Source organism: Coccinella septempunctata, chromosome 8 (genome assembly GCF_907165205.1).
Source record: "Coccinella septempunctata chromosome 8, icCocSept1.1, whole genome shotgun sequence".
NCBI classification, from domain to species: Eukaryota; Metazoa; Arthropoda; class Insecta; order Coleoptera; family Coccinellidae; genus Coccinella; species Coccinella septempunctata.
Window position 1 is genome coordinate 15,025,958 of NC_058196.1, and position 25,213 is coordinate 15,051,170.

The 25,213-nt window shown below is 35.6% G+C and overlaps 1 protein-coding gene across 1 annotated transcript; it reads right to left on the minus strand.

The window, feature by feature from the left end:
• Positions 1 to 1,576: 1,576 nt before the first annotated feature.
• On the minus strand, positions 1,577 to 24,320 carry LOC123318954 (F-box/WD repeat-containing protein 1A). Its single transcript, XM_044905737.1, has 8 exons — positions 23,974 to 24,320; positions 22,734 to 22,950; positions 21,541 to 21,727; positions 20,725 to 21,181; positions 17,080 to 17,342; positions 10,744 to 10,933; positions 3,660 to 3,780; positions 1,577 to 2,177 (listed from the first exon to the last, which is right to left on the minus strand). The coding sequence occupies exons 1-8, from the start codon at positions 24,019 to 24,021 to the stop codon at positions 2,167 to 2,169; spliced, it is 1,494 nt and encodes a 497-aa protein (XP_044761672.1). The 5' UTR covers positions 24,022 to 24,320; the 3' UTR covers positions 1,577 to 2,166.
• Between the last annotated feature and the right edge of the window lie 893 nt (positions 24,321 to 25,213).

Sequence of the window (25,213 nt, forward strand, 5' to 3'; positions counted from 1 at the left end):
AGACAATAAACTTCTTTTTTTAATTATGCTGATACGCTTATAGAAAGAACTAACGAATATAACATCAGTATTGGTATTGCGTTCGTTGACTATGAGCATGAGAAAGCGTTCGATTCTGTTGAACTTGGTCTGTTCTGAACGCCATGGCCAACTTCAGGATAGACGGGAGATATATTGCACTCGTTAAGAAAATTTATAGTAGAGCAACGTCTCAACGTTCTGAGAGAGGAAACCAGAAAAATTCAAATGAAACGAGGCGTACGACAGGGAGTTACAATGTCGCCAAAATAATTTATACAGGGTGACTGGTGACGTAAGGGACACCTGATAAAACACTGAATTCGAGGAGCTAGAATGAGCCTAGCTTCAAATATTCCTTCAAATCTTGAAATCCATTTTTATCAATTAATCGTTCAATTTCATAAAAAATTTTAAAATACAATTTGTTTTATGTAGGGTGATGAAATAGTTGGATACTCAAAAATAGAAAAAGTTTGCATCATTTTGATGAAGAGTAAATTCTGTTGGAAAAATACCAGGTGGATTAGGATTATTCTTCCACATTTTTCAGTTAAGTAGAATGAACAGGAGTTATTAAAGTAAGCCAAACAAATCTTTGGCGAGATGTGCAGGGCGTGGTGAGAACAGCTCTGTTAGGGCGCACAATAGACCTTGAGGGCGCCGTGAGATGTAACCCCTTCCTAACGATCAACTATCCTTGACTCGAAATTAGTGTTTTTGTTTCATCAGGGATATTATTTTTCATGAGGGTAATATAAAAATATTGTAATATTCTGATTTCAACATATCATAAAAACGATAGAAAATTTGTGGCATTCAAACAAAAAACAGATCTTTCATCAGTTTTTCGCTCTTCAAAAATTTCTATTTGAATTTATTTTATCTCATATACCGTGTGATATTTCCCACCTGACAAGTGAATTGAAATTTTTGAATACAGGCCTGCAATTTTTTCTATTTTTTTTTCTTATGCTGACGGTAAATGCCTATAAGGAAAAGCTTGTGAAATATCAGCGAAAAATTTACCATATTAACGAAGATATGGGAGTTTATAGATTAAGCATTTTTTCATAAATCACCCTATATCTCCGAGACAAATACCCTTATGGGATATTTGGAACCCAAATTCTCATTCAGTTTGAGGTCCTCTATCTCCACTTAGCCGTTATACCTTACGTCTCCAGTCACCCTGTATATACTGGCCTTGTAAGATGTGTTCAAAGAACTTAACTTACAAGATAAAGGTATAAAGATAGATGGTGAATATCATTTACAGCTGATGATATAGTGTTGACAACATCCAGTGAAGAAGAACTGAGAGAAATATTGGAAGAATTAAATAACGAATAGAAAGATATCGCTCAAAAACTACACCTTGAAAGCGATTCACATTTGAAGTATTCATCCCGTGCTTATATACGGGACAGAAACTTTGGCACAAATAAAGGAAATTGTAGCATTCTGTGGATGTCTTTACCAACATTCTATTACTGAACGAGCCCAACATAAGAATTTTTTTAAGCAACTTTTCGAAATTCAGAAAACACTACACACCTGTCTTAAATTTTTTTTATTAAAAATCTCAACAAAAAAAATAATTGCAGATAAAGGAAACAAACGATCCTTTATATAGTTCAGAATAAGATTATCAGAAAATTCAATGGTACAATAATTCACTCCACTGAATAAATCTCTCATATTTTCTCATATACAGATAAATACAATAACAAATAATGCACCGCATCGAAATATGAAGCCATTATTTCATATAAATCAATAAACAATGTATTAATTTAATAACTTTACAATTTTGTACAATTATAATATGTCATGAAGATACATGTATAAATATTAACAAAAAAAAAATGATATATGTGAAAAACAATATCGTTATAGTAACTCCTCAACAGTAAAAAATCACAATACCTAAAGTATTCGATAGTTCGACATAAACACAAAAAGCAGACTCTTAAGGTGATTTTGAAGATTTAAGGAATCGAGAAACTCCGCTAGCATCACTCTCTCTCTCTCTCCTGGTTTCTTAATCTTCCACCACTAGTTACCATCCTTTTCTATAGAGCTGCATCCATGGGATGCACTTAGTTATCCTAATTCGACCTTGGCTTGGTTCTCTCAACCGGATTCTCACTCGGAAGCTGCGAAAATGATGATAATTTAATCCGTTTTTATTTATTTACTTTTTTTTCGGCATCTAATGTTAAGTTATTGGTTGAAAAAATATCAACTGATAGAAAATTAAGATAATTGAAAATTAATTGATGGGTTTCAGTGTTTTAATTTTGAGTTTATGTTCGAAGAAATATTAATTTTATTCCAGACTTATGCCCAACTCCGTATTTAGTCTGATTATCTTTATACAATCTCAGTGTACAAAACTTTTGTTTTCAATGTGTTTTGGAGAAAGAATCTACTATACTTCCTTGTTTTTGCCAAGCTTTTGAATAAGTTTTATTCTTCTTCAGGGCCTTTCTGTAAATACCGATAAAAATTTTATTACTACACAAAACATCATCAATACGAAGCACAATTTCAAGTTCACTGAAACACATCTAGAATTTTTATTTTGGGTGATGATATACATATTTCTTTCGTCACATCATCTTGTGACCTTTTAAAAGTAGATTGTTTACATTTGTTTGGTATCTCGATTTCCTTTCGCTTTTTTTTCTCATATTTCCGATCTGGTCAGAGTGTTTGCTGGGCATGCTATGGATATTCGTCTTTCGTTTGTAATTTTTCGTGGCTCTCCCAACCCTCTTAAAGCTGATTTTCCCCTTTACATAGCGACTAATCCAATCTAGCCTATTAAAATCGGGAAAAAAATTCTTTTATGGAAACTTGAATTTTGAATGGACTATCGGGCAAACTCCGATAATCCATAGTGGCATTCGCACTTAGAGAAAAAATAATATCAATATAAACAAACTTCGTGAAATTTACCGTTTAAGAATGACAATGACAATTGGCAAAATACTAGACAATTTCAAAGATAAAGCCTTGTTCCCAGTGCTTTGTACTGTTGCCACGACATCCCCCCCTCCAAATGAAGTGTCAGCGACACTTTGCTAAAGTCAATTCAACTGTTGAATACATTAAGGATGGCAACCTCCTGCGACAGAGAAGTGGGGATTAGGGGAAATCGCAAGGTCGTTTCTGATTGGTTCCCAAATAGTCACTCGCGACCTACGAATCTCTGAGAACGAGACTTGTTGCGACGTTGCCATTTTGCTTTCGGAAGTAGATCGCCAAATGTATTTTGAAGCCGTAAGTATTTGAAATATAAGATGCAATTACATTTTTCAAGAGTAATTAAATACCAAATAGTAATTTGTATTTCAATAACGTATCTTAGCTACAAGTAACTTAAATACTGCCCAATGCTGGTTGTATCAAGCAAGTTAATGAAGCAAAACAAATTTTCACATCCGACTAAGTATAATGAAGAAGGAAATTCCTTGAACATAGAATATAGAGATGTTTCGAAAGTCGACGGATGATTCATATATCGTTATCCGTTGTAGCAAATGAAGTTTAAATAATTTTAATTATTCGTGAGATCTTCAAATAAACTGATGAGTATCTGCGAATGAAGATAAAACAATTCAATTAATACTTACGTGGAGGTGATATAGATGTATCTGAATTCAAAAAGTCCCATATCAGTATGGTATCGTCATGCGAACTACTCACAATTTGAAATTCGTCAAATTGCAGTCGGAATACTCTGCCAGTATGTTCCTGGAAGAAAATGCGATTAAAACAATTATGATCAATTAATTCTTTATATTGGCAATACTTGAAACTGGCATGCTAAGGAAGGATGAATTCGCCAAACGATTTAAAAGTACAACGAAGATCGAAGTAGTTACAGTCACTTCAAATAGTGCGGGACGTTTTCATGTTTCCTAGCTGGAGGATGCTCATTCTGATTCGTAAACATAACGAGCGCAATACACTTCACATTAAAGATTCGTCATTCTCGGAAACTTGAACTAGCTTGAACCCGCGGCTTCGCCCGCGTTATAATTTAGTATAGAAAGCTATTGGAGATATATTTGGAATAATTCAGGAGAAATAATGAGCAGAGAATCAACAAACCTCACAACGAAAAATGAAAGGGAAAAATAAAATCGACAATACCTTCCTGAAAAAAACTTCGGCTACGGTCTACGACGCGACGTTATCACGGTTCTAGTTCAAATCGAAATGATCACATTATTATCGATCAGCAACGTGTCTAGACCTTCGGAATACTCCATATTTTTTTTTATTTTTTTTTTTTGAACACACATTTATATGATATAACGTGCATTTAACAAAATTTGTCTTCAAGTCCATATTAAATTTACGAATAAACTACAGATCTTTTAGTATCTATATGCATATTTTGGAACAAAAACGGAAAATACATATACTCCATTCACTTTTATTTTAGCAGTCGGTTGGCCAGGAAATTTGACACATTTCACTCTGTATAGTACGAAAATGTGTGGTTATGACGCTTGTCAAAACATTTTTGGGTTTTAAATCAACGCTATGTTGCCCGTTCTATGTAAAAGTTTCTGTTATGTATTTTATCACAATGTCGAATCTCTTCGGAAAATATGTAAGAACATAATTGAAGTTTTATACAAACTGATTGAAGGCATACCAAATCCAGTTATTATATTTGCATGGAAAATACAAGATATCAGTATAATATCATAATATGCACTAGCTTGAGAGTTAATCTTCTTTGGCTAAAGTTTGAATACGTTACATCAGTTGTAGATTTCAAAAATATTAACCCGAAGATGAAATGCATATGTTGCAGTGGTTGGGAATGGGTATCTCCCGAAGGAATTAACAGATAATTACAAGAATGTTAAATTCTTCAACAAAAATCATCTTGCATCAATAAGTAAAAGAAATTAAAGGAAGTTTCAATCAAGATGAACTTCACCTTTGAACAAAAATTTCCCATGAATAAACAATTAGCAGGAAAACTGGCGCGTATTTGTGGCTGTTCATCTTAATGCATTGAAAAAATACTATAATAATTAGGTATTTATTGGTACCTTAAGACATTTACAATGTATAGGACAAGTCAAATGAAAAATAGAAAAATCAATTTTCGGGAACCTATTCTACGATGACATCAATCGAAAATACTGTAGTAAACTTTCCGCATTAATTCACTCAATTATTTCATGGCCAACCGATTGCTAAAATAAATGTGAATGCAGTATAGTAGATGATATAATTATATCAATTTTTGTATTCCAACACTAGTCGTTGATTTAAATGTTAATTACAGCAAATAGGTACTTCAATCGACGCAATAGTATTCTATTCTCTACTTTGCAAAGCAGAAAATTTTTTTGACATTCGAAATCATTAAATCTGTGTACCGAAAAATCTTCTATAGGAAGCCAATATGTATATTCAAAATCATAGCAGTTAAAACTGAACCGCTAATGTACCGGCACCCGGCACTACTACCATGCGGTAAGTAATCGGTAGAATCGCAGCTTACAGGCGAATTTCTCGTACTTTTCAAGACCCGTAAATACTTATAATGGTCAAATAAGAGAGAGATATTTCAAACTGAGAAAATATAAATAGCCAACAGTTAGAAATTCAAAGCAAAACACTTAAATTTCACGTTCCATTGATGACATTTAGAATTTACGTTTATCGTTATCGATCTTATGGTTGTATTCTGCTTTTCATCTGTAAGTTACAAACAGGGGCTTGACACTTCCTTACCCCCACCCCAAATACGGTTTTTAGTTCTGCAATCAAACGCTATGTGGCACTGCATACGAAAATATATGTCATGTTCTCCACAGATTACTGTATTCTGACATATCGGATTTGTCAATGCCAACAGTGTCAATGTCAATATGTTTTAATGCAAATTCTTGTTTACAAACGACATCTTATACGAGTGTAAATTAAAAATACCCATTTATTGAAGTCGGCAGTTTTATCAGGAAATCGATTTTCTTGTAAGAAATGTTTGATTCAAAGAACCACGTAATTATAACATTAATCGTTTATACTAGAACCAATCCAACCAAACCCTTTAAAAATTGTGATAATGGAAATGAAAGTCAAACTGTGTAGTCAGGTATTAAGCCACTCCGTGGGGTCAATGATGAAGCTCATTTCTCAATGGGGTAAGTATTTTTTTCAAACATAATAATACAAAAATTTACTATTTTCCTTTTTAGAAATCAAGCATCCGCTTCAGCTTCCCAGGGAGGCTATCGACACTGCTGACTTTATACTATTCTTGGATGAGTTATTTGATTCGTTGAATGTATCCAGAGCTTGGACATCCACTGCGAAACTCTTAAAGAGGAAGGTAAGTATTCAAACGGAACACAATGTTGTTTGGGAGCAGGCGATACAAATTTTCAACAGTATTTCATTTTATTGCCCTCGAAAGAAAAGATCCATTGTGGTGCCCACTTTGAAGAATATAGTGACAACATTGAAAGCATTCCTTTACCTTAGGCAAAAACTGTTCAATGATTATCACTTTAAATATATTCTCACTGGGGCTTTCAATCAGGATTGTTTATTAAACTTTTTTGGGTACATTAGAGCACATGGAGTGAGGAATACTAACCCAAATGTTGAACACTTTATTTCATCATTCAAAACTTTAGTTATTAATAATTTCATGTCAGTGCATTCCTGGGGATCTAACTGTGAGGAAGATAAAACAGGGAGTCGTTGTTTAGACACTTTGAAATCTTTCCTGCAGGAAAATATAAAATCCACATAGGTCTTTGGGCAACTTATTTTTTCTTTTCCAAATTATTCATGCATTCTAAGCTTTGGCATGCTGTTTTTGATTTCTATGGCCGACTCCCAACAAAAATTGTGTCCTGTTTGGATAATGTTGAAGATTTCTGAACATATAATAATTTCAACTGCATTTTTTTTATGTTAATGTATTTAATATTTTTAATTTTAATTTTATGCTTTATAAGCAGGCATTAGTTGTGTTGTTCTGATGAGGTCAAATGAGACCAAAAGCATGGACAGCATCTTCTTTTTCACAACAAAATTGTAGTATTTATTATAATTATTGTCAATTTTATGCTTTAAGAGCAGGCATTAGTTGTGTTGTTCTGATTAGGTCAAATGAGACCGAAAACATGGACAGCATCTACTTTTTCACAACAAAATTGTAGTATTTATTATAATTATTTCAATATTCATAGCTTTTGATATTGCAGAGTGGTATATAATAATTAAATTGCATATTTAATTTTTTTTTGTATTGATAGATTTTTAATTTCAACTTCATTTCCTATGAACAATATTATTACTGTTTATTATAATTATTGTCTTACGGAGATATGTGACCCTATCGACATTTTACCTCTGCTCATATATTCATTGCCATAATTATAGATTATGTATTTCCATTTTTTTTTCCTGTGCTGGAAATATCAATATATGTATATTTTTCATGAGAAGTTTTATTTCTCCTTAAAATTCGCCCTAATGATCCATATTATTCTATCGAAGTCTAAAACACCAGTGAATGGGCTAATTTAAATTTCGCGCCATGCGATTGCAGTTTCCTGTTATACCGACATTACTCCCGGTTAGTTGGGTGGCAACCGCATGGGGGCGTTGAGGGCGGAACAAACTGTATTTTTCCCGTAGAACGTGAGTGTCAGATCTATTCTACTCTGTAATCTGTGGTTACAAATCTGTAGCGTACGATCGATGTGTCAGTGTCCGATTGACAGATTAGTAAATAATGCAATTCTGGAAATGTTCCTGTTACTGTCTTCTTTACTGTGTTACGTTTGAGCTATCGTAAATAGTTACGGATTCCTGTAAGCTATTTTTGCTATTGCAATTTTCCTGTAAGCTTATGAAAAGTTACAGATTTGCTTACAGATGAAAGCAGAATACCACCATTAGACACGCGGGTACCGAGCGGAATTCTATACAAAAATCCACTACGGGCTTTAAGCTGAAAGACCTTGGCTTACAAGGCGTTTCAGGGCTAGGTCCGTGGTTCCTATCGTAGTTTTCCAGCTACTACGTTGTTTCGTAAGAATAATGCAAATAGTTAATTATTTTGATTATTTTTCTCGATTATTGTTTTCGTTCCATTATTGTTATACTATTGGGTCATTAATTTTACTCGAATTTGTTAGGGAAGCTGTGCTTCCCTAGCTTCCATGGAAAACACGCCCCTCTTATCGATGCCCCTTTTAACCTCACTTCACAGCAGCCTTCAAGTGATACTGGGTAGATTTTATTTTTTTCTTAGATTCCTATTTCTTTAACCTGTCATATCTCGCGAAATATCCGTTAATAAAACTATGCTGGTAATGAGCACATTTCATCAGAAATGAATGGCGCAGATCAGGGTCATATTCATTTTTATATTCATTCATTCCATGCCAGTCGAAAGCCCTCCTCAAATTGAACGGCTTCACTCACGACTTCTTCACGAAAAATTCGATATTTTTCGTAATTTATTCATTACATAATAATTAATTTCACACGAGAAACCTACTCGAATAATTCTTTCTATAAAGAAATTTCCATGAAGATCAGGCATCTGGTTCCTAAGTTATGTAAATACCCGCTTCTGATAGAACATCATTTTGGGTTGAATTCAAAATGATAAAATTGGTTATCGTGGGTTATCCTCAAAAGTTAGATATATGCCATCGCGGACTTTTTACAAATTTGTATTTGATCATTTCATGGTTTACCCAGCGTCGTTCATAATAGCCTGAAATCAAGGGCTTAATTCACGACTTGTTTATGAAATATCGATATCATCTTATATGGTCCATTCAAGAATGATTGACATCTCGATTGGATATGGAAAATCGAATTTAAGTTAAGGTAATAGCACATAAGTTAAGATTTTGTGTTGTGGAGTTCAGGTTTTATGCACTGACCGAAGAAGGTTGTACAGGCACCGTTTTAGGTATATGGAAGGAGTTTTTTCGGTACAATTTCTGAGCAGCAGCCCCAAATTGCGAAAAAGTATTTTTAATGATATAGATAGACCGTTTGTCTAACGTCAGTCCACTTTTGTCCACCCAACCCATTTGTCTACCCACAGAACCATAGGAATCAATCTTTGAAAATTTTTGAAATTGTTAAGTTGACACCCCCAAATGCGAATTTTGAAACCAAAATTTCAAGGTCGTTTGTTCATCGTAGGTCCATCACTGTCCACCCTTTTTCATTAGTCCAGGCACCGTTTGAGAGATATAGTTAAAGAAGTTTTTTCGGTGCATTTTCTGTACATACTGCGCACACAAATTGCGAAAAAGTGGGACAATAGTGAACGTAGAATAAACGATATATGCCTTCAAAAACACTTTTCCCCTACATGGAGTCTACTCAGAAAATGCACGGAAAAAATTAGCATTTAGGGGTGGCAACTTCACATTGTCAAAAATTTTCAATGATTGATTTCTACAGTTCTGTGGGTGGACAAATGAAAAAAATGGATTGTCAAAAGTGGATTAACGTTGGTCTTGAACGATCTATACCATTAAAAGTACGTTTTCGCAATTTGTATGTGCTGCTCAGAAATTAGACCGAATTTTTTTTTCATATCTCTCAAACGATGCCTAGACAAATTAAAAAAAAAACGTTGGACAAAAATGGATCTACGATGGACAAACGACCATGAAATTTTGGTTTCACAATTTGCATTTGGAGGTGTCAACTTCAACTTTCAATATTTTTCAATGATTGTTCTCTACGGTTCTGTGGGTGGACTAATGAAAACATTTCATTGACAAAAGTGGACTAACGTTGGTCAAACGATCTATAGCATTAAAAACACGTTTTCGCAATTTGTGTGCGCTGCTTAGAAATTGCATCGAAAAACTTTTTTTTCCATATCTCTCAAACGGCGACTGAACAAATGAAATAAAGGTGACCAAACATGGACAAACGAAAAAATTATTAATTTTGACGTTGCCGAATTAATCGAAGTGAATTATAAAAACTTGATAAAAGCACTATTTTCTAGTTCAATTCGACTTTGAACTAGAGAAAAGAAGTCTCACAGTAGGATTGACTAGTCCGAACAATATTTTTTTTCGCTCTCATAAAATTCTTGTCAGTTTTTTGGTTTCTAAGAAAAAAAATTAGAAACTGTTTATCGAACGCCATCTTCAGGGGGTTGTAACTGAGCGGGGGGTTCAGAAAAAAAAAGTTTATATGAAAAACCCGCCCTATTTTTGGACAAGGAATTACATCCTTAATTTTTTCGCAACTACATATTCATATAGTCCTGTATAGCAAGAAGTTTCAGAAGCTCAACGCCATTTTCTATGGGAGTATGTATTCTGGATCTGGATAATCAATTGAACAGTTAAGAAATTTGCAGCGAAGTAAGAAGAGTTAAGGGTTCTTAGCCTTCATTTTAAAAACTTCAGGGTGATAAATAACATTTTGTGGTTATTTTCCAAATTTGAGGAAAACGTTGGCAATACGGATTTATACGAGTATCTGCTGGGAATTTTTCTCAAAATGTTTTCATATCGAAAATTACGATAGAGGTTGATTTCACTTTTCGAATAATACATAGTAGTACAAGCTGAGCGTCACGTTTAGATTTTTTTAACGTACTTTATATTCATCGATCGACTACCTGCCAGAGATTGCCAAGACGAGAGAGACAAAATAAATGATCGATTCATAACTCACCACAAGGGTTCTCAAACAAAGTGAACTTGTAGGCGCTCTAGGATCCAATGCAGCCACGAGATCCCAAACCTTAATTTTACCGTCATAGGCTCCGCTGACTATCCGTTTCGTGTCGAATCGAATACAACGGACCAACTCCTCATGTCCCTCTAGCGTCCGCAAACACACTCCACATTCGATATCCCATAACCTTAAAAAGAAACAATAACCAATTAAATCTAACATCCAAGGCACAAAGATATACAAGCAAATACAGGGTGTTCCTAAATTGGACGAACAAACGGAGAGGCGAGGTTCCGTAAGTAATTTCAAGAAAAAAAGTCCCATAAACATGGGATCGCTACAGTTTCGTTTTCGAAATAAAAGAAGTTTGAATTGTTAGATTGGTGTCATAACAAGTTGTGAAAACACATGTAAACTGACAGTGAATTTATTCACCATAGCTTGCTTTCTGAATTTTTATGACAATTTGGATTTTTCTAAGTATTTCAAGAGGATCATTCAGAATTTTTTTCTCGAAATCGGTAGCAGATACTATATTTCTTCAAATTAACATTAAAAAAAAGTTCTGGAGTAAAACAGGTGACATTGTTTCATGAAACATATCATCCTGTAGGTTTGATATCGAAATTGTCACATGGTGTGAACTATCAATTACAACATTTATGCCAAATTCCAGTTGAATACCTTGTTTAGATACTACAAGAGAAAAATTCTAACTTTAACACACTGTATGTCGAAAACGAATCGTTTGCGGTCCCATTTTTATCAACTTTTCTTAAATTTCTCGAAGAATCTTCCTTTCCGTTTGTAGTTTGTACCTCCAATTTAGGAGCACCCTATTTATCCCAAGAGTAGCACATTTCAAATGAAACACTTTTTCAAATATAAATGGAAGTGAAAATGAGATTATAAATATTTGATTAGTACCAAGTCTCTGATATACAGAGTGTCTCGAAATAGGTGCAACTAAATTTAGTCGCAGATTCTCGAAACTAAATAAGAAGGCCATTATCTTAATTTTTGCCAGTAGGTCATCTCTTTCGAAGATATAGCCACCTGAATTTCGCCTTAAGAATAGTCTTTTCTTCTCATCTCAGAATCCGAAGATCACTGAATTTGGGCTACGTTTGGAACCACTTAACATCAATCGCGAATTGGAATTCATTTAAAATTGTTAAACCGTTTGGAAAATTTTCTTGTCTCTTGAAATTTTTTCAAAAAAACGCATATGTATATGTACATATGTTACAAGAAAAATTTTGAGGTCAGTTTTAACTTTGCTCAATTGTCTCGAAATCCAGTGACCAGCTCACGGAAAACACATTGCACAGTTTCGCGCTTTCGATAGGTACGATAGGGTTGAAAATTGGTGTTTGGTAATAAAAAACTTCAGAAGTTTCGTGCCAGATTTAACCGCCATGTGGGGAATAGTTTCTAAGATATAGAATATTTCCAGTTTTTTTGAAGTGTTTTGATCCCCATAATGTACCCTAGTAAAATTTCAGGGAATATTTGAGAGGAAACTTACTTGAATACGCACTTACACAATATAGTCCTCATGACACTCAATGCCTCGATAAAAAAAATTACTGCCTGTTCAGGGATGAGTCCAGATTTCGTATGTATGAGTCTGACAGGCGAATGTTGGTCTGGCGAGAACGGAGTCAACGGTATAAGGTATAATAATCATTTCATGACGCCAATAACTAAGGTTATCCTCATTAACCATGACAGAGGTAAGGTTTCGTAATTTGATTTATTTATGATAATGCTTGTCAACGACCGTATGGACCGAATGGATTGGCTCGCTGCCTCTCCAGACCAAAATTATATGGAACATGTCTGATCTGCAATGTTACAGCTTTGACAGACATTTGGCAAAAATATTCCTCAAACATTCATCGATAACCTCATTACTACAATGCCGAATAGGGTAAGAGCACTGCGAAAAGCTAGAGGAGGCCCAACCCGATATTAAAACAAGATTTCAGGGTGTAATAGAAGAAACTTTCAAGCCTGCAGCCTCCACCAGGAAGAATCTCTATTTTGTTTATTTCTCTACCATGTTGTCGCTTTGAAGCAGTCTTGTTCACTGTTTACCTGCCAAAGCAAAAAAAAAACAAAATAGTTTTTTATTCCCATTTATGCAGGGTTAATTTTGACTTGTACATATATTTTAACAGAAGAAGTCTGAGGTCAATAAAAACACTTTTTCCCTTTACCATTTTTCTAATATGGCTCGGTTGAAGATACAGAAGATACAGGTTGCTGAAAATCCATTAAAAAAAAATGTAATTTTGAGTTAGATGTTACTTTCACTAAGGATTTCATCGAATTAAATGAATTCCGCAATGTAGCTATTCCTTGATATGGTAAATCTTCTCCGAATACAAAACTCCAACCACACCCAACTCTTAAAAGTAAGTTGAACCCCACTAATAAATAATTGACCATTGTGGAAAATAAGAGTATTTTCATATTTTCTCGCACTTATATGAAAAAATCTGTTGAATTCGAAAAATTGGGACTTTGCTTTGGTTGAAAGCAACTCTGTTTGAAAGATCCACAAACGTGTAGTGTGTCATAGGTTTGATGCGCGTTATTCTGAAGAAAATTTTGTTTTTCCATCGAATCCAAAGTGTATGGGTGATCGTGGCTTAGTCGATAATTATAGACCAATTACTATGCCGATTGTTTTTTCTGAGATTTTTGAAAGGGCAGTTTATACACGATTAGTTGATTTCATTGAGGGTCACGGTTTGTTCACCGAGTGTCAGCATGGTTTCCGCGCTCGCCGATCCACTACAACTGTCATCTGTTGTATGGTGCAGTCCATCTCCAAAAGGCTGGATGACGGCCATTATGTCACAATGATTAGTTTCGACTTGCGTCAGGCGTTCGATTGTGTTAATCCACTGTTTCTTTCGAGAAAATTGTATCGCTTGGGAATTCGCGGCAATCTGAATGAATGGCTCATATCCTTCTTGAGCAATAGGCGATTTAGCGTGAGGGTTGAGGATTCTATTTCAAGAGAATTTGACATCTTATTCGGAGCCCCCACAGGGAAGTTCATTGGGACCGTTACTATTCCTCCTATTCATTAACGATCTACCTGAGTATAAACTTGATGGAGAAGTATTTCTCTATGCTGATGACACTGGTGTTGTGGTGAGTGATCCATACCCCAAAGTATTGAAGGAGAAGTGCGACGCTGTGCTCGACCAATTCTCAAAGTGGTGCGATAACAACCATTTGATAATAAATAATGACAAGACTGTATGTATTGAGTTTCACAGCCCTTACAGGGAGCCTTGCCAACCTCGTCTTGTTTTCGGAGGTGAGGTTTTGAGGATGTCAGATCAGGTGATGTTTCTTGGCTGCACTTTTGACAAACATTCGCGCTGGACATCTGAGATTGACAACGTTTGCGCTAGGTTGAATAGATGTTATTTTACCCTATGTCATCTCAAAAGACATATTGGCTTTCGTTGTTCTGTGACTTTCTATCACTCAAACATCGCCTCAATGCTGCAATATAGTCTGCTGGTTTGGGGGCGTACTGCGTGATCTCACCGAGCATTTGTTTTGCAGAAGCGTATTATTCGCGCGTTGTTTGGGCTCGATCCCCAAACCTCGTGAAGGGAATACTTTCGTTCACGTGGACTCCTGACACTTCCATCCATGTATGTTTACCACATCATGATTTATATTCATGACATGAGATTCGGGATTCCTAGACTTTGTGACCATCGTTCATATGATACTCGCGGTTGTTGAAGATTCTACCACTCGGGCTTGAACCATGCATTTCATGAGAAAACTCCGATGATATCGGGTATTCAGAAATATGATGTTCTACCGAAGTATTCAATTGAGAAACGTCCTTCGGAGTTCAGGCGTGAGCTGAGATCGATTCTCGCCAATGGCTCTTATTACATCGTCAGTGAGTTCGTCTCGGCAATGAGGGTCCTATAATTTTTTTGTTTTATATGGGTTTGAGTATTTGTTTTTTTGACTTTTTGGTTCACTTGTTTTTTACTCTTTTTTCCTGTTCATTATAAAACTTTTCAAGTTACTAACGTCACTGTATATTCAGTGGAATAAAGATATGACTTTAGCCTTGCGGCTTTCACACTCCTCTCCAGAGGAAAATTCACTTATCCCAGATATCAAAAGGATTGAGCCCTGTTGGAGCCCTTTCCAGGTTTTCGGACTCGTGGTGGTGGTCGGGTCCGGGTCGCTCCTCGGCTCCCTGCTGTCGGTTGGATTCCTGCTCCATCCGCACTTCCTATCGGAGCAGACGGTGTTCCTCTGCATTCCCCATGTACTTGCGTACAGTTCTCGCCGTTCCGAGCAGTACCGCCTTCTGCATGACTATAGATATTTTCGTCCAACTGAAGTTTCCTCAAGTTCTCTGGTAGTTCCTTCGGTATCAACCGTGCGATGAAATGACAATAGGGATGGTCTTGATATCTTTCAGCTTCCACTGTCTTCTGGTTTGTTCCTCGAGATCTCTGTATTTTGAAATTTTTTCAGTGTGCCTATCTAGAAGATTGTTATTATTTGGAATTGCCACGTCGTTGAATAGTGCTCTGTCCTCATCCTTATTGAGCAATATGAGGTCTGATCTATTGTGGGTTATTTTCCGGTCTGTGAGAACCGTGCGATCCCAGTAGAGCTTGTGATGTTCATTTTCCAATACAGCATCCGGATGGTGATTGTAATAAGGAACCTTTTTCGAACTTAGAAGTTGGTGTTTTAGTGCCAATTCTTGGTGAAGAATCTTGGCAACAGCATCATGTCTATTTTTGTACTCCGTGCCCGCGAACTTCTGACATCCCCCGGTGATGTGCTGGATAGTTTCATGTGTCGCACAGCCATAACGACAGCTATCGTCCTTCACTGAGGGATCCTTGGCGATATATTTCATGTAGTTCCTTGTTGGAATCACCTGATCCTAGATGGCGAGCATGAAGCCCTCTGTCTCAGGAAACAACCTTCCGGAAGTCAACCAGTAGTTCGACGCAGATATTTCGACGTAATCATGGTTGACCTCGTTCTGGTGCCTTCCATGCAAAGGTTTGCCAATCAGTTTCTGCATTTTACTTTCTGCAGAGTGTTCGACGGTTTCCAAGTGGTCCTGCTGTAGCTTTAACGGTGTAGAACTATCAGCAACACAAACTTCTTGATGGAATTCTGATGAAGCAGCCTTGCTCAGAAAATATTTTCGAAGTCCTTCAATTTCCTGGGACATACAGTTGGACAAATCAACAATTCCTCTACCCCCAAGATGTTGTAGCAGCTCGGCCCGTTCTATTGAGCTTTTGGGGTGATGTTTATTGTGTTTATTCAACATCGTCCTTACTTTTCTCTGTAAGACTGCTAAATCGGTGGTGGTCCAAGAGATGATACCGAATGAGTAGCGCAGCGCCGAGCAAGCGTAGGTATTAATAGCTTTTATCAGATTCTTGCTGTTACGGCAATTATTATTATTATTATCGTACTTGCTAATCTCCGTCGTCGTTGCCGTCGACATCGCTTTCAGTTTCAAGGCTGACTGGGAACCGAATGCAGCTAAGCTATGCTCAACTCCGAAAACCGAAAGCTCCACTTAGCTCACCTCAGCTCAGTCTCGCTCAGCTCAGCTCAACTTCGCATTCGATGGCCGGTCAGCCTGATTTTGAAACTGTTGTATGAGGTTCGGTGAACCGGCGTGAACCTATCAGACCGTTTTACGAAAAGACCCGAACTAGGTGACCAGAAGCGTGCGCAATGGAGGTCAAATTATTCATGATGGAATAAGGCCGATTTGCATAAATAATGAACATGGGGATCTTATCGTATTTACTTGGGGTTAATTTCCAACCCCTAATTTGCAAATGCCTATATCTCGGTTACTGTTTAACTGCGCATAAAGAGAGTTGGCATGTAAAATTGTAACATGAATGTGATTATTAACCACTCATGAATGGTTCCCAAGATATCGAATTTGAAACATTATAAGTTTGAAATTAAATCCTTGGCTCCCAAGGGAAGTGGTGCGAATAATCACACCCATTCAACAATTCTACATGCCTAGTCTCTTTATGCGCCGATGAACGATTCTATTAATATCGAATTCTTGAAACTTCTCAGTGAATAATCACATTCGGTTAACAATTCTACATGCCAAGTCCCTTTAAGAGACGCTGAACGGTTCCCGAGATATCGGCACGTGCCCCCGTGCACCCACCCCCTCTGTATGCGCCAAGGTAACGATAACAATCACTTCAAAAATTCTGAAGTATGAACAAAAATACTAATGCCCACAATTATATTTGATTATTTACTCACCTAATTGTATTATCTGAACTGCCACTCACAACCAAACGATCTCTGTACTGCAAACATGCTATGCCTCGTTTGTGGCCGGTTAAAGTACGCACGAACTCACATGTGGAAGTGTTCCAAACTTTTATTGTCCGATCACCACTAGCAGACACTATGTACTTCTCGTCGAAATCGACAACGTTCACAGCCGCCCTATGACCAACCAAAACTCTCCTCAAGTTTATCTCGGTTTGTGATGTCATATCCCAGACTGCAATGGAACGATCCTGCAAAAAAAAATATCAGGCTTTGTTGAGTTGATCCAATATTGTCAGTTGGGAAACTTTTAAGTAGCTGTAAATAGTGATTCCAATAACCATAATGATGAGCCAGTGCAAGAGTATCGTACACACATACACTATATGTACATACTAGGTATTTCATTGAAAAAATATAGAATAAGTAAAAAATTCATAATCAAGTATCTGAACTAAAAACATAATAACATGATATTCACTAACATGAGTTATTTAACCATGTCACAGTTTACCTTCACCCACCTGAAGACGCTACTGTGACAGTGTCGTGGTCAAATATTAGTGAAAATCATGTTATTCTGTCTTTAATTCAATTATTATTATTTTCATCAAGTATCGGCTTTTGGTCACATAAATTCAATATGTCCTGTACCTACTATTTTGTAGAAAAATAATTGAACCAGTCAAGTAACAATTTTTAAACTACTCAACTTTTCACATACTGGGTGATTGACTCAATAGCTATCTCAGTTAATATTGATCTTACAAAAACGTTTGAATGGTAATGAAGTATTTTTTATGGGTACTGGGAATTCAGTTTGTAACAGGAAATGCAAAAAAGTATCGGAAAATTAAAATTTTCATGTAACCAGGTATGTTTTAAAACGAACACCCTGTATTTTATTTTCCAAATCGATAGAGCTTTTCCCTCTGATTTTAAATATACATATATACTTTATTGGTGTTATCTTGTATCGTCTTGTTGTTGCTCGGCAACAGGCAGGTCAATTTCTAAGCAAAAAAATCATGTCGCTGTTGCGTAGCTCATGTGGGACAACGTCCTTACGCGGCTGTAGAACGCCAGTAGCCAGTGGATAAAACGATAAAAAAAAAATTTGACATTGACGTTTCTTTTTATTCATAATAAGAGTGAAGTCACCTATAATCAGGACGTGCCAAACGTTGGTTTTGCTTAATTTTTTTAAAACCTGACACAATATCATCTCTTTCTACCTCAGAATTGTCTGATTATGAGTCAATAAAGTGTCAGAAGTTTTTTTTAATTTCTTCCCCGTTTTTTCAATTTTCTACTGAATAACCACTGGCATTGTATAAAGACCACTTGGTCTTTATACACTGGTGTATCTATAGGAGATGATTCCCCAATATAAGGGTCCTGTAGCGTTCCTCGACCAACTGAAGAATAAAAGAATCATCACTTGGAAGACTGGACCTGGTCGATAGAACCTCCCAGTCAAAAGCAAGATTTGGCTATTATTAATTTGAGAATTTCTAGCGACGAGGGTGATCCTCCACCAAGATCAGCAAAACATTTTTGACGCAGAGATGATATTCCTCCCAGTGCAATTGAAAAACGAGTTATGTACCTATGATTATTTATTTTTTTCTTCAGTCATCATCAAGTCTTAGAATAAGTTTGGATGAAGGCTTTATTATTCACTTTTTTTTTCTCGTTTTCTGCTGTTTCCTTGTTTCAGATATTATTTCGAAATGGAAAGAGGATAAAGAAATTTTTATGTCAATGGAAAGGAAGCCATGGATAATAAATAACACGACTCTACAAAAAAAATTTCGTTCTTTGTCCTAACGTTTATACTAGGATTTTCTGGTTAATTAGGCACAAAAACGAAAAGAAAACACCTTTTTTTGGTTTAAAGTTTGCTTTTGTGATAGTTATAGTATTAATACTCATTCTTCATTTTTTTTTTATAATTTTTAATATTTCAAAAACCGCGCGATGAGAGTGGGGTGTTTACCCTTACAAAGTATCACTAGTAGGCACTCGAGTCATAAACAACAATAAGGTGTTGTTTACAAGCCCAGACAAACTTCAAAATGTGGTCAAAAAAGTGTAAACATGATGCTGATGCATTTTGTTTGATATGCGGTCAATTTATTATAATTGTGACGTGAAATACGAATTAAAGACATTTCACGTTCTCTCTGAAGCCTATGAAGCATATTTTGATTTTCCTGTTTGGAATCAAGACAAGCCATGGGCTCTACATGTTGCTTGTAGTTATTGTGAATGATAAAGTTGAATCAGTCTCCTAAACACAGAAGCAAACTTTTTCATGCAATATATTTTTTTTTCGTCTGATTAGGATCTGAACTATCGAAATTTTATGCTTTGCAGTCAAAGTCAAATTTGGTGTTGACCCGTGTAATCCATGGCTACTAATATGGAGGGCTCTCCCCTGCATAGCTACTAACTGTCAAATCTATATTTTTCGAAAAGTGACAAAGATTACCTCATAGTAGAATCAGAAGAAGGAGCTCTACCGATTAGGAAAATAAAATACAGGGTATTCCATATTTGCCAATTTCAACGTTTTTGGTTTTTTAAATTTGAATTCATTGCCACATTCTATTCATAATTAAAAACATAGTGTGTGAAACACGTTGGGAAATTATTTTTCGTATTTCGCGTTATTTTGAGCAGAAATGCTCTCATTACGAAAAATAATGCTTTACTCAACTGGTTGCTCAAATAACTATATTCAAATTGCAAACCACAACTTTTTGTGCCAGAAATAGGCACAATTTGTTGCCGAAGATGATTTCGTCATTGATGGTTCTTTTAATCAGCCTTTTTTATTATAGCCATGAAACGGTTAAACACATCGAATTCGTATTTTCAGTTTAATTAGTATATTGCGAGGTCAATGTCATACACTTTAGGAGTGTTTGATGTATCTGCTGCAAATTCTGGAGTCATTTTTAGAAATAATTGAGAACAATGATATATTTTTGGAAAGCCCGCCACATGCCTCATGAATATAGTACATAATATACAGGGTGCTCCTTAAAAAACCTATTCTGCTTCATAAACAAAAGTTGTTGGGAAAAAACTGAGTCACTTGATTCTAAGAAAAAATCAGAACAAGTTTCAACTTCTTCGATAAGTTGAAAGATAACAGAGATACGAGGCGTACCTAAAAAGTGAAGTGACACTCTTCAATTCCACCCTGTATTTCAAAAACCAAAAATAATATTAAATTTCTACTTGGGCCATTTTTGATTTCATACAAAATTAGCAGACTACCGCGAAACCCTTGCAGAAGTGTACCCTGCAGAGTGTGTTTCACGTAAGCAGATCTCTGGGATTTTGCTGTCTTTTGGGATTGGACAAAATTGAAAAGTAACTAGCAATATGGAAGTTTTGTCAGGAGCATTTCATAAAAAACCGCCGTTACAGGATAATTAGAAAAACACTAAGTTACCACGGCGAAAACCTTATGATTGATTCAGTCATCACTTTTTAAAACCCTCTATACATAGGAAAAGCCCTAAGGCTTGAGAAATTTTGACAAGGAGTGATGTATGTTTCAACTTTCGAAAAATATTGTTACTCCACAACTGGAAAATATTTTAATCAATCTCAACTGACCTTGGAGCAAGTAACCATCATTCCATTGTTGAACCTCAAGTGCAACACCGCCTCGCAGTGATGTATCAGAGAGTGTACCATCTGGCCGGAATGGACGTTCCATACTCTCACAGTCGAGTCACTGGATCCGCTTATTATGACTTTGTCGTCGTACTGGAGGCAGAGCACAGAACCAGTGTGACCTGTCAAAACTTTTGTGCACTGCAAAGTGCTCCTGTCCCACAGCTTGATCGTGTTGTCCCTCAGGCCGGACACGATCTTCTGGTCGTCGTACTGAAGACAGTATACGCCCTTACTGTTCTCCGATCGACAATTGATCTTCTGCAATATGTGTCTGCCGTTGCGCCAGTTGCTTTCGATTGTCTCGATGTCCTTGATGATTCTTGGATAGAGTGATCTGTAGAATGCATGTGGCCTGTGATGCTCTCCAGGTCTGGGCTTGAATAGATACTGGATCCTTGAATAAAGTAATAAAACTTTGACAATTTTCACTTTCGACTTGTAACAAATAACGCTTGAAAAATTACTCTAGACAATTATGCTATGGAATTTAGAAGTTTAATATTTGATGCTCGGTATATTTTGGTGTATTAGGGATGATATACATCCCAAAAGAGTTCACGAATGCCAGTGGATTAGTCGCCATCTCTTTTAGTTCAGAGTTATTGAAGTTGAACTTGCAACTTGACTGCATTTGAATTCATGTTTTTAATAAAATGGATTTGCCTTAAGCCTTGAGATGACTGTTTGTATTACAAAGTAAGAAGGGGTCAATCTGAGAGATAACATAGAGACATTGATTTTGAAGAAACTTACCACTGCCTTCTCTCAGCCAAACCCCTCCACAGAGTGTCAGTCCTTACTTTTCTTTCTATGAGCTTTTTCCATAGCATACCTTCGGATATGACACGATACCACTCTTTGCATACAATTTCGGCATTTTTCAAACTTTCGGCGTCCAAATAAGACAGTATATTCTCAGCCACATGATCCAGACCTTTCTCTGAAAAAAATTAATATGATATACTCCAAACATTCCTAGACAAAACTCATCTGAAGAATTCAATTACAGAAGGTACATACTACTGATATACCACATCAAGAGTCATCCACAAACAACAATTTAATTGTTGAAAAAATTCAACACATTTAACAATATCCTTAATCCTTTGAGCGACTTATAGAGTTCCGTAATCAACTTTTAAAACCCTTCTATCTTAAAGAATTTCCTCTACATTTCCTCTACCAATACTACCTATTCTCTGAATCGAGAAAGATCTTCAAAACGGTAAACAAAATGCTCTTGTTCATAAAAGGCATTTTTCTTGAAAAAGAATTTTTTCCCAAAAAAGGATGTTCAAATTTTCCAGTGGGATCAAAATTCGTGGAAACATTTCTGATAACTGTTTGCACTGTTTCGGTGAAAAATAATTAAATTCTTAAACCGTGTATAGTTCATAGAAACTATTCCTTTATTCGCAACCAGCGACATGGAGTCTCCAGACTCCTGGGTGTTGAAATTTATCGCTATTTTGAACTGAACAAATCATCAACCAACATGTCCTTAAATAAAGAATACACATGTAAGAAGTAAAAAGTTGCTTTTCGAAAAAAAATAAATCTCACATTTGACATGTATAGTTCAAAATGTTGGGCAGGAGTCTGTGGGACTCCAGGTCTCTCCTTATGTAATAAAAATTGTACCTCACAAGTTGCGGGTTATATTTATCACTAATACATTACTATTCAACAAAATCAGAACTTTGCAACAGATATAATTTTTGGGAGATCTTCTAGTTGCTCAACACTATACCTACATGAATGGGACAGAACTGCACTATAATTCAGTATTCTTATTGGTGCTGAGACATTAAATCAGATTTCCATGTATTAAATTTTACTTGGTATGTTTCATTTCTATAATGAAATTATGAAGAAAATCCTCTTGAATACTCAAAAGAAGGAAAACGAAATCAAGCTAAAGTAAAGAAGGAAAGGAAAACACTCACTTGGCAAAAGAGATATAAAGTCACGCTGTAACATTGGCTTGAGATAGGAATTTATGTGTCCATGTTGATAATGACACATCCTAGCTAAAAGGTTTTCCACGAATTCCACTTGATCAGTCTCATTCCACTTTTCAAACATCTTTAAGCAAGTCTCCCGCTCTGCAGTTATTTCTTTTTTTCTTGCTGTATCATAGGGTTGCAACAGCGTCATTGGATACTGAAAAGGAACATGAATTAGGAACAAGCATTAATATAGTTACAAGGTAGTTAAAATATAATAAGTATATTTCATGGCTTTAGCTTCAAGTCTCTTTCAATATTCCCTACTCTGAAGCCTGAACAATATTCAAAAAATTCACAACTGCTTCCAGCTTATGATTTCAGTTGATCACAATGTCTTTAAGATGGCAAAATTATATTATATTCCCCAATCATTTAGCCTAAAAACTTGTTGCTGGTAAATGATTAATTTTTCTGGAACCTTCGATATGAGTTAATTTGTTAAAAGGTTTCAAAGTATTTTATGTCATGAAAGAAACTTAGGGAAACCAGATAAATAATTATTGATTTTCTGCCACCTAAACTGGGAATAAAACACTCAAATCAAAACTTGTAATGAAGAACACATCAATACAGTTATAATTACAGTTATCATTGTCAAAAAAATTACACTATCTCTTACAATCTTACACAATTATTGCAAGAAATAATTAATACTGTGCACCCTGCTAATTTCATCATTTCTTGTACCAAGCACTGAATACTAAAAGCTATTATGAGAATTTCATTGATTACTCCTTGTATTTAGAAACTCTGTTAAGAAATATTTCTCAAGTTATTATTGCCTAGGTCACAGGAATCGCTAATGAGAGAAGGAAACAATGAATCATAAAAATCATAATATATGCTGAGATTTACTAACTGATGAAAACGGCGAACTAAAAATATTTATAGAATTAATGGAAAATATAATAATAATAAAAATTTAATCCGCATTTTTAATTCAAACAAACGAGAAGGGATTTGCATTTTCATATAAACAAAGGGCTCAAAAACAACCAGTGATAGAGAACGAAAAAACTGGCTAATAACAAATCGAGGATACTTATAAAGTAAACAAAAGCCGTAGATGTAACAATTTATAGTAGTAGTGAAGTTTACGTCCACCTAAAACTGAATTTGAGCAGACAAGGAAATCCAACCATCAAAAGAAGCCATATGGCATTTATGAAGAACTCACTTCACTATTAGTCGAATCTTCTATTTTATCAGTTTCCATTTTCAGCATCTTCTCAGCTACAGTTAAACACTAGGAACTAGATGTGAATTTTTCGTAATCACAAAATATGGAGTTTACACGGAATTAGATTTCATTCACTGCTCACTGGACACATACCAGCTTAACGAAAGCTGGAAGTGCAAATATAAATGATGAAAAAGCATCAACTTAAACATTAATTTACGGGGTTGAATAACACTATAAGGTTTGTTTCATTCACTTGGTTATTTTGATGAGGAACCTGAATTACGGAAAGAAAAGAATGGCTAGATTAGTATGGCGATGACGAGCATAGGGATTTACGCAAGCGTAAACCAAAACGTCAATCTGACAGGTAGCTGGAGGTCACAGAACACGATATAATTAGGAGGTGTCCATATAAGGAAAGAATTTCTATGCAAGTACGACGTCATAGAGAGACCTGTAAAAAAATAGCATTTGCTGTTTAATTCTGTGGATGTTGGCGATTTTTAGCGCGTTACCGTTTACTTGCATAGACAATCTATGTTTACTTGTGGTCAAAGATTATAGAGTTACTCTAACTCTATAATCTTTGCTTGTGGTTATGTCATCTGAATTTGTATTCAGAGACAAGAGAAACCTTAGATTAGGGTCTAAGCTCAGATCAATTGATCAATTGATCAATTGATCTGAGGGTCTAAGCATAGACCTATAAAACACATGGACGCGCCCTTTCAGTGAGTTTCAATAGCCACGAGTGCGGCCAACATAAGATGGAGCTAGTATGGGCAAGATGGTATTAATTTCCGAGCTATATTTGTATGTTGGCGCCCGTTAGAGATAAAAATAAGTACCTATAATCGAATATAAAAAATTGAACGAATATTAGTATCATTTAGATTGCGTTTAATGATCCAATTAGAACTAAAGAGCACAATGTTTGCTTTCGGCAACTATTCCTCGGAAAATACAACAGATAAGTTCATGAAAAGTTTGTAAATAAATTGATTTGAATAAAAACAATTGAGCACATTTTTAGCCAACACAATATTCTGATTTCTTGTTCAATATCTGAAAAAATATTTCATTGATGAATATTGATCAAAAGGTTGAAAAATAGACATTACAATCAGCATACTAATTTTCTCTTCTAATCTCAAGTGCTTCTTGAGTATTATTTTAGCTAGATGAGAAAAGAATTGACATACATTTATTGATTTGAAATGAATAATTCAACTAT

Excerpts from the sequence above, each read along its gene's own strand:
- LOC123318954 (XM_044905737.1), bottom strand. The coding sequence starts at position 24,021 with ATGCTGAAAATGGAAACTGATAAAATAGAAGATTCGACTAATAGTGAA. Across the intron at positions 22,951-23,973 it reads AAGATTCGACTAATAGTGAA|TATCCAATGACGCTGTTGCA; the intron begins GTGAGTTCTTCA and ends GTTCCTTTTCAG. Across the intron at positions 10,934-17,079 it reads AGTTCAGATAATACAATTAG|GTTATGGGATATCGAATGTG; the intron begins GTGAGTAAATAA and ends TTTCTTTTTAAG.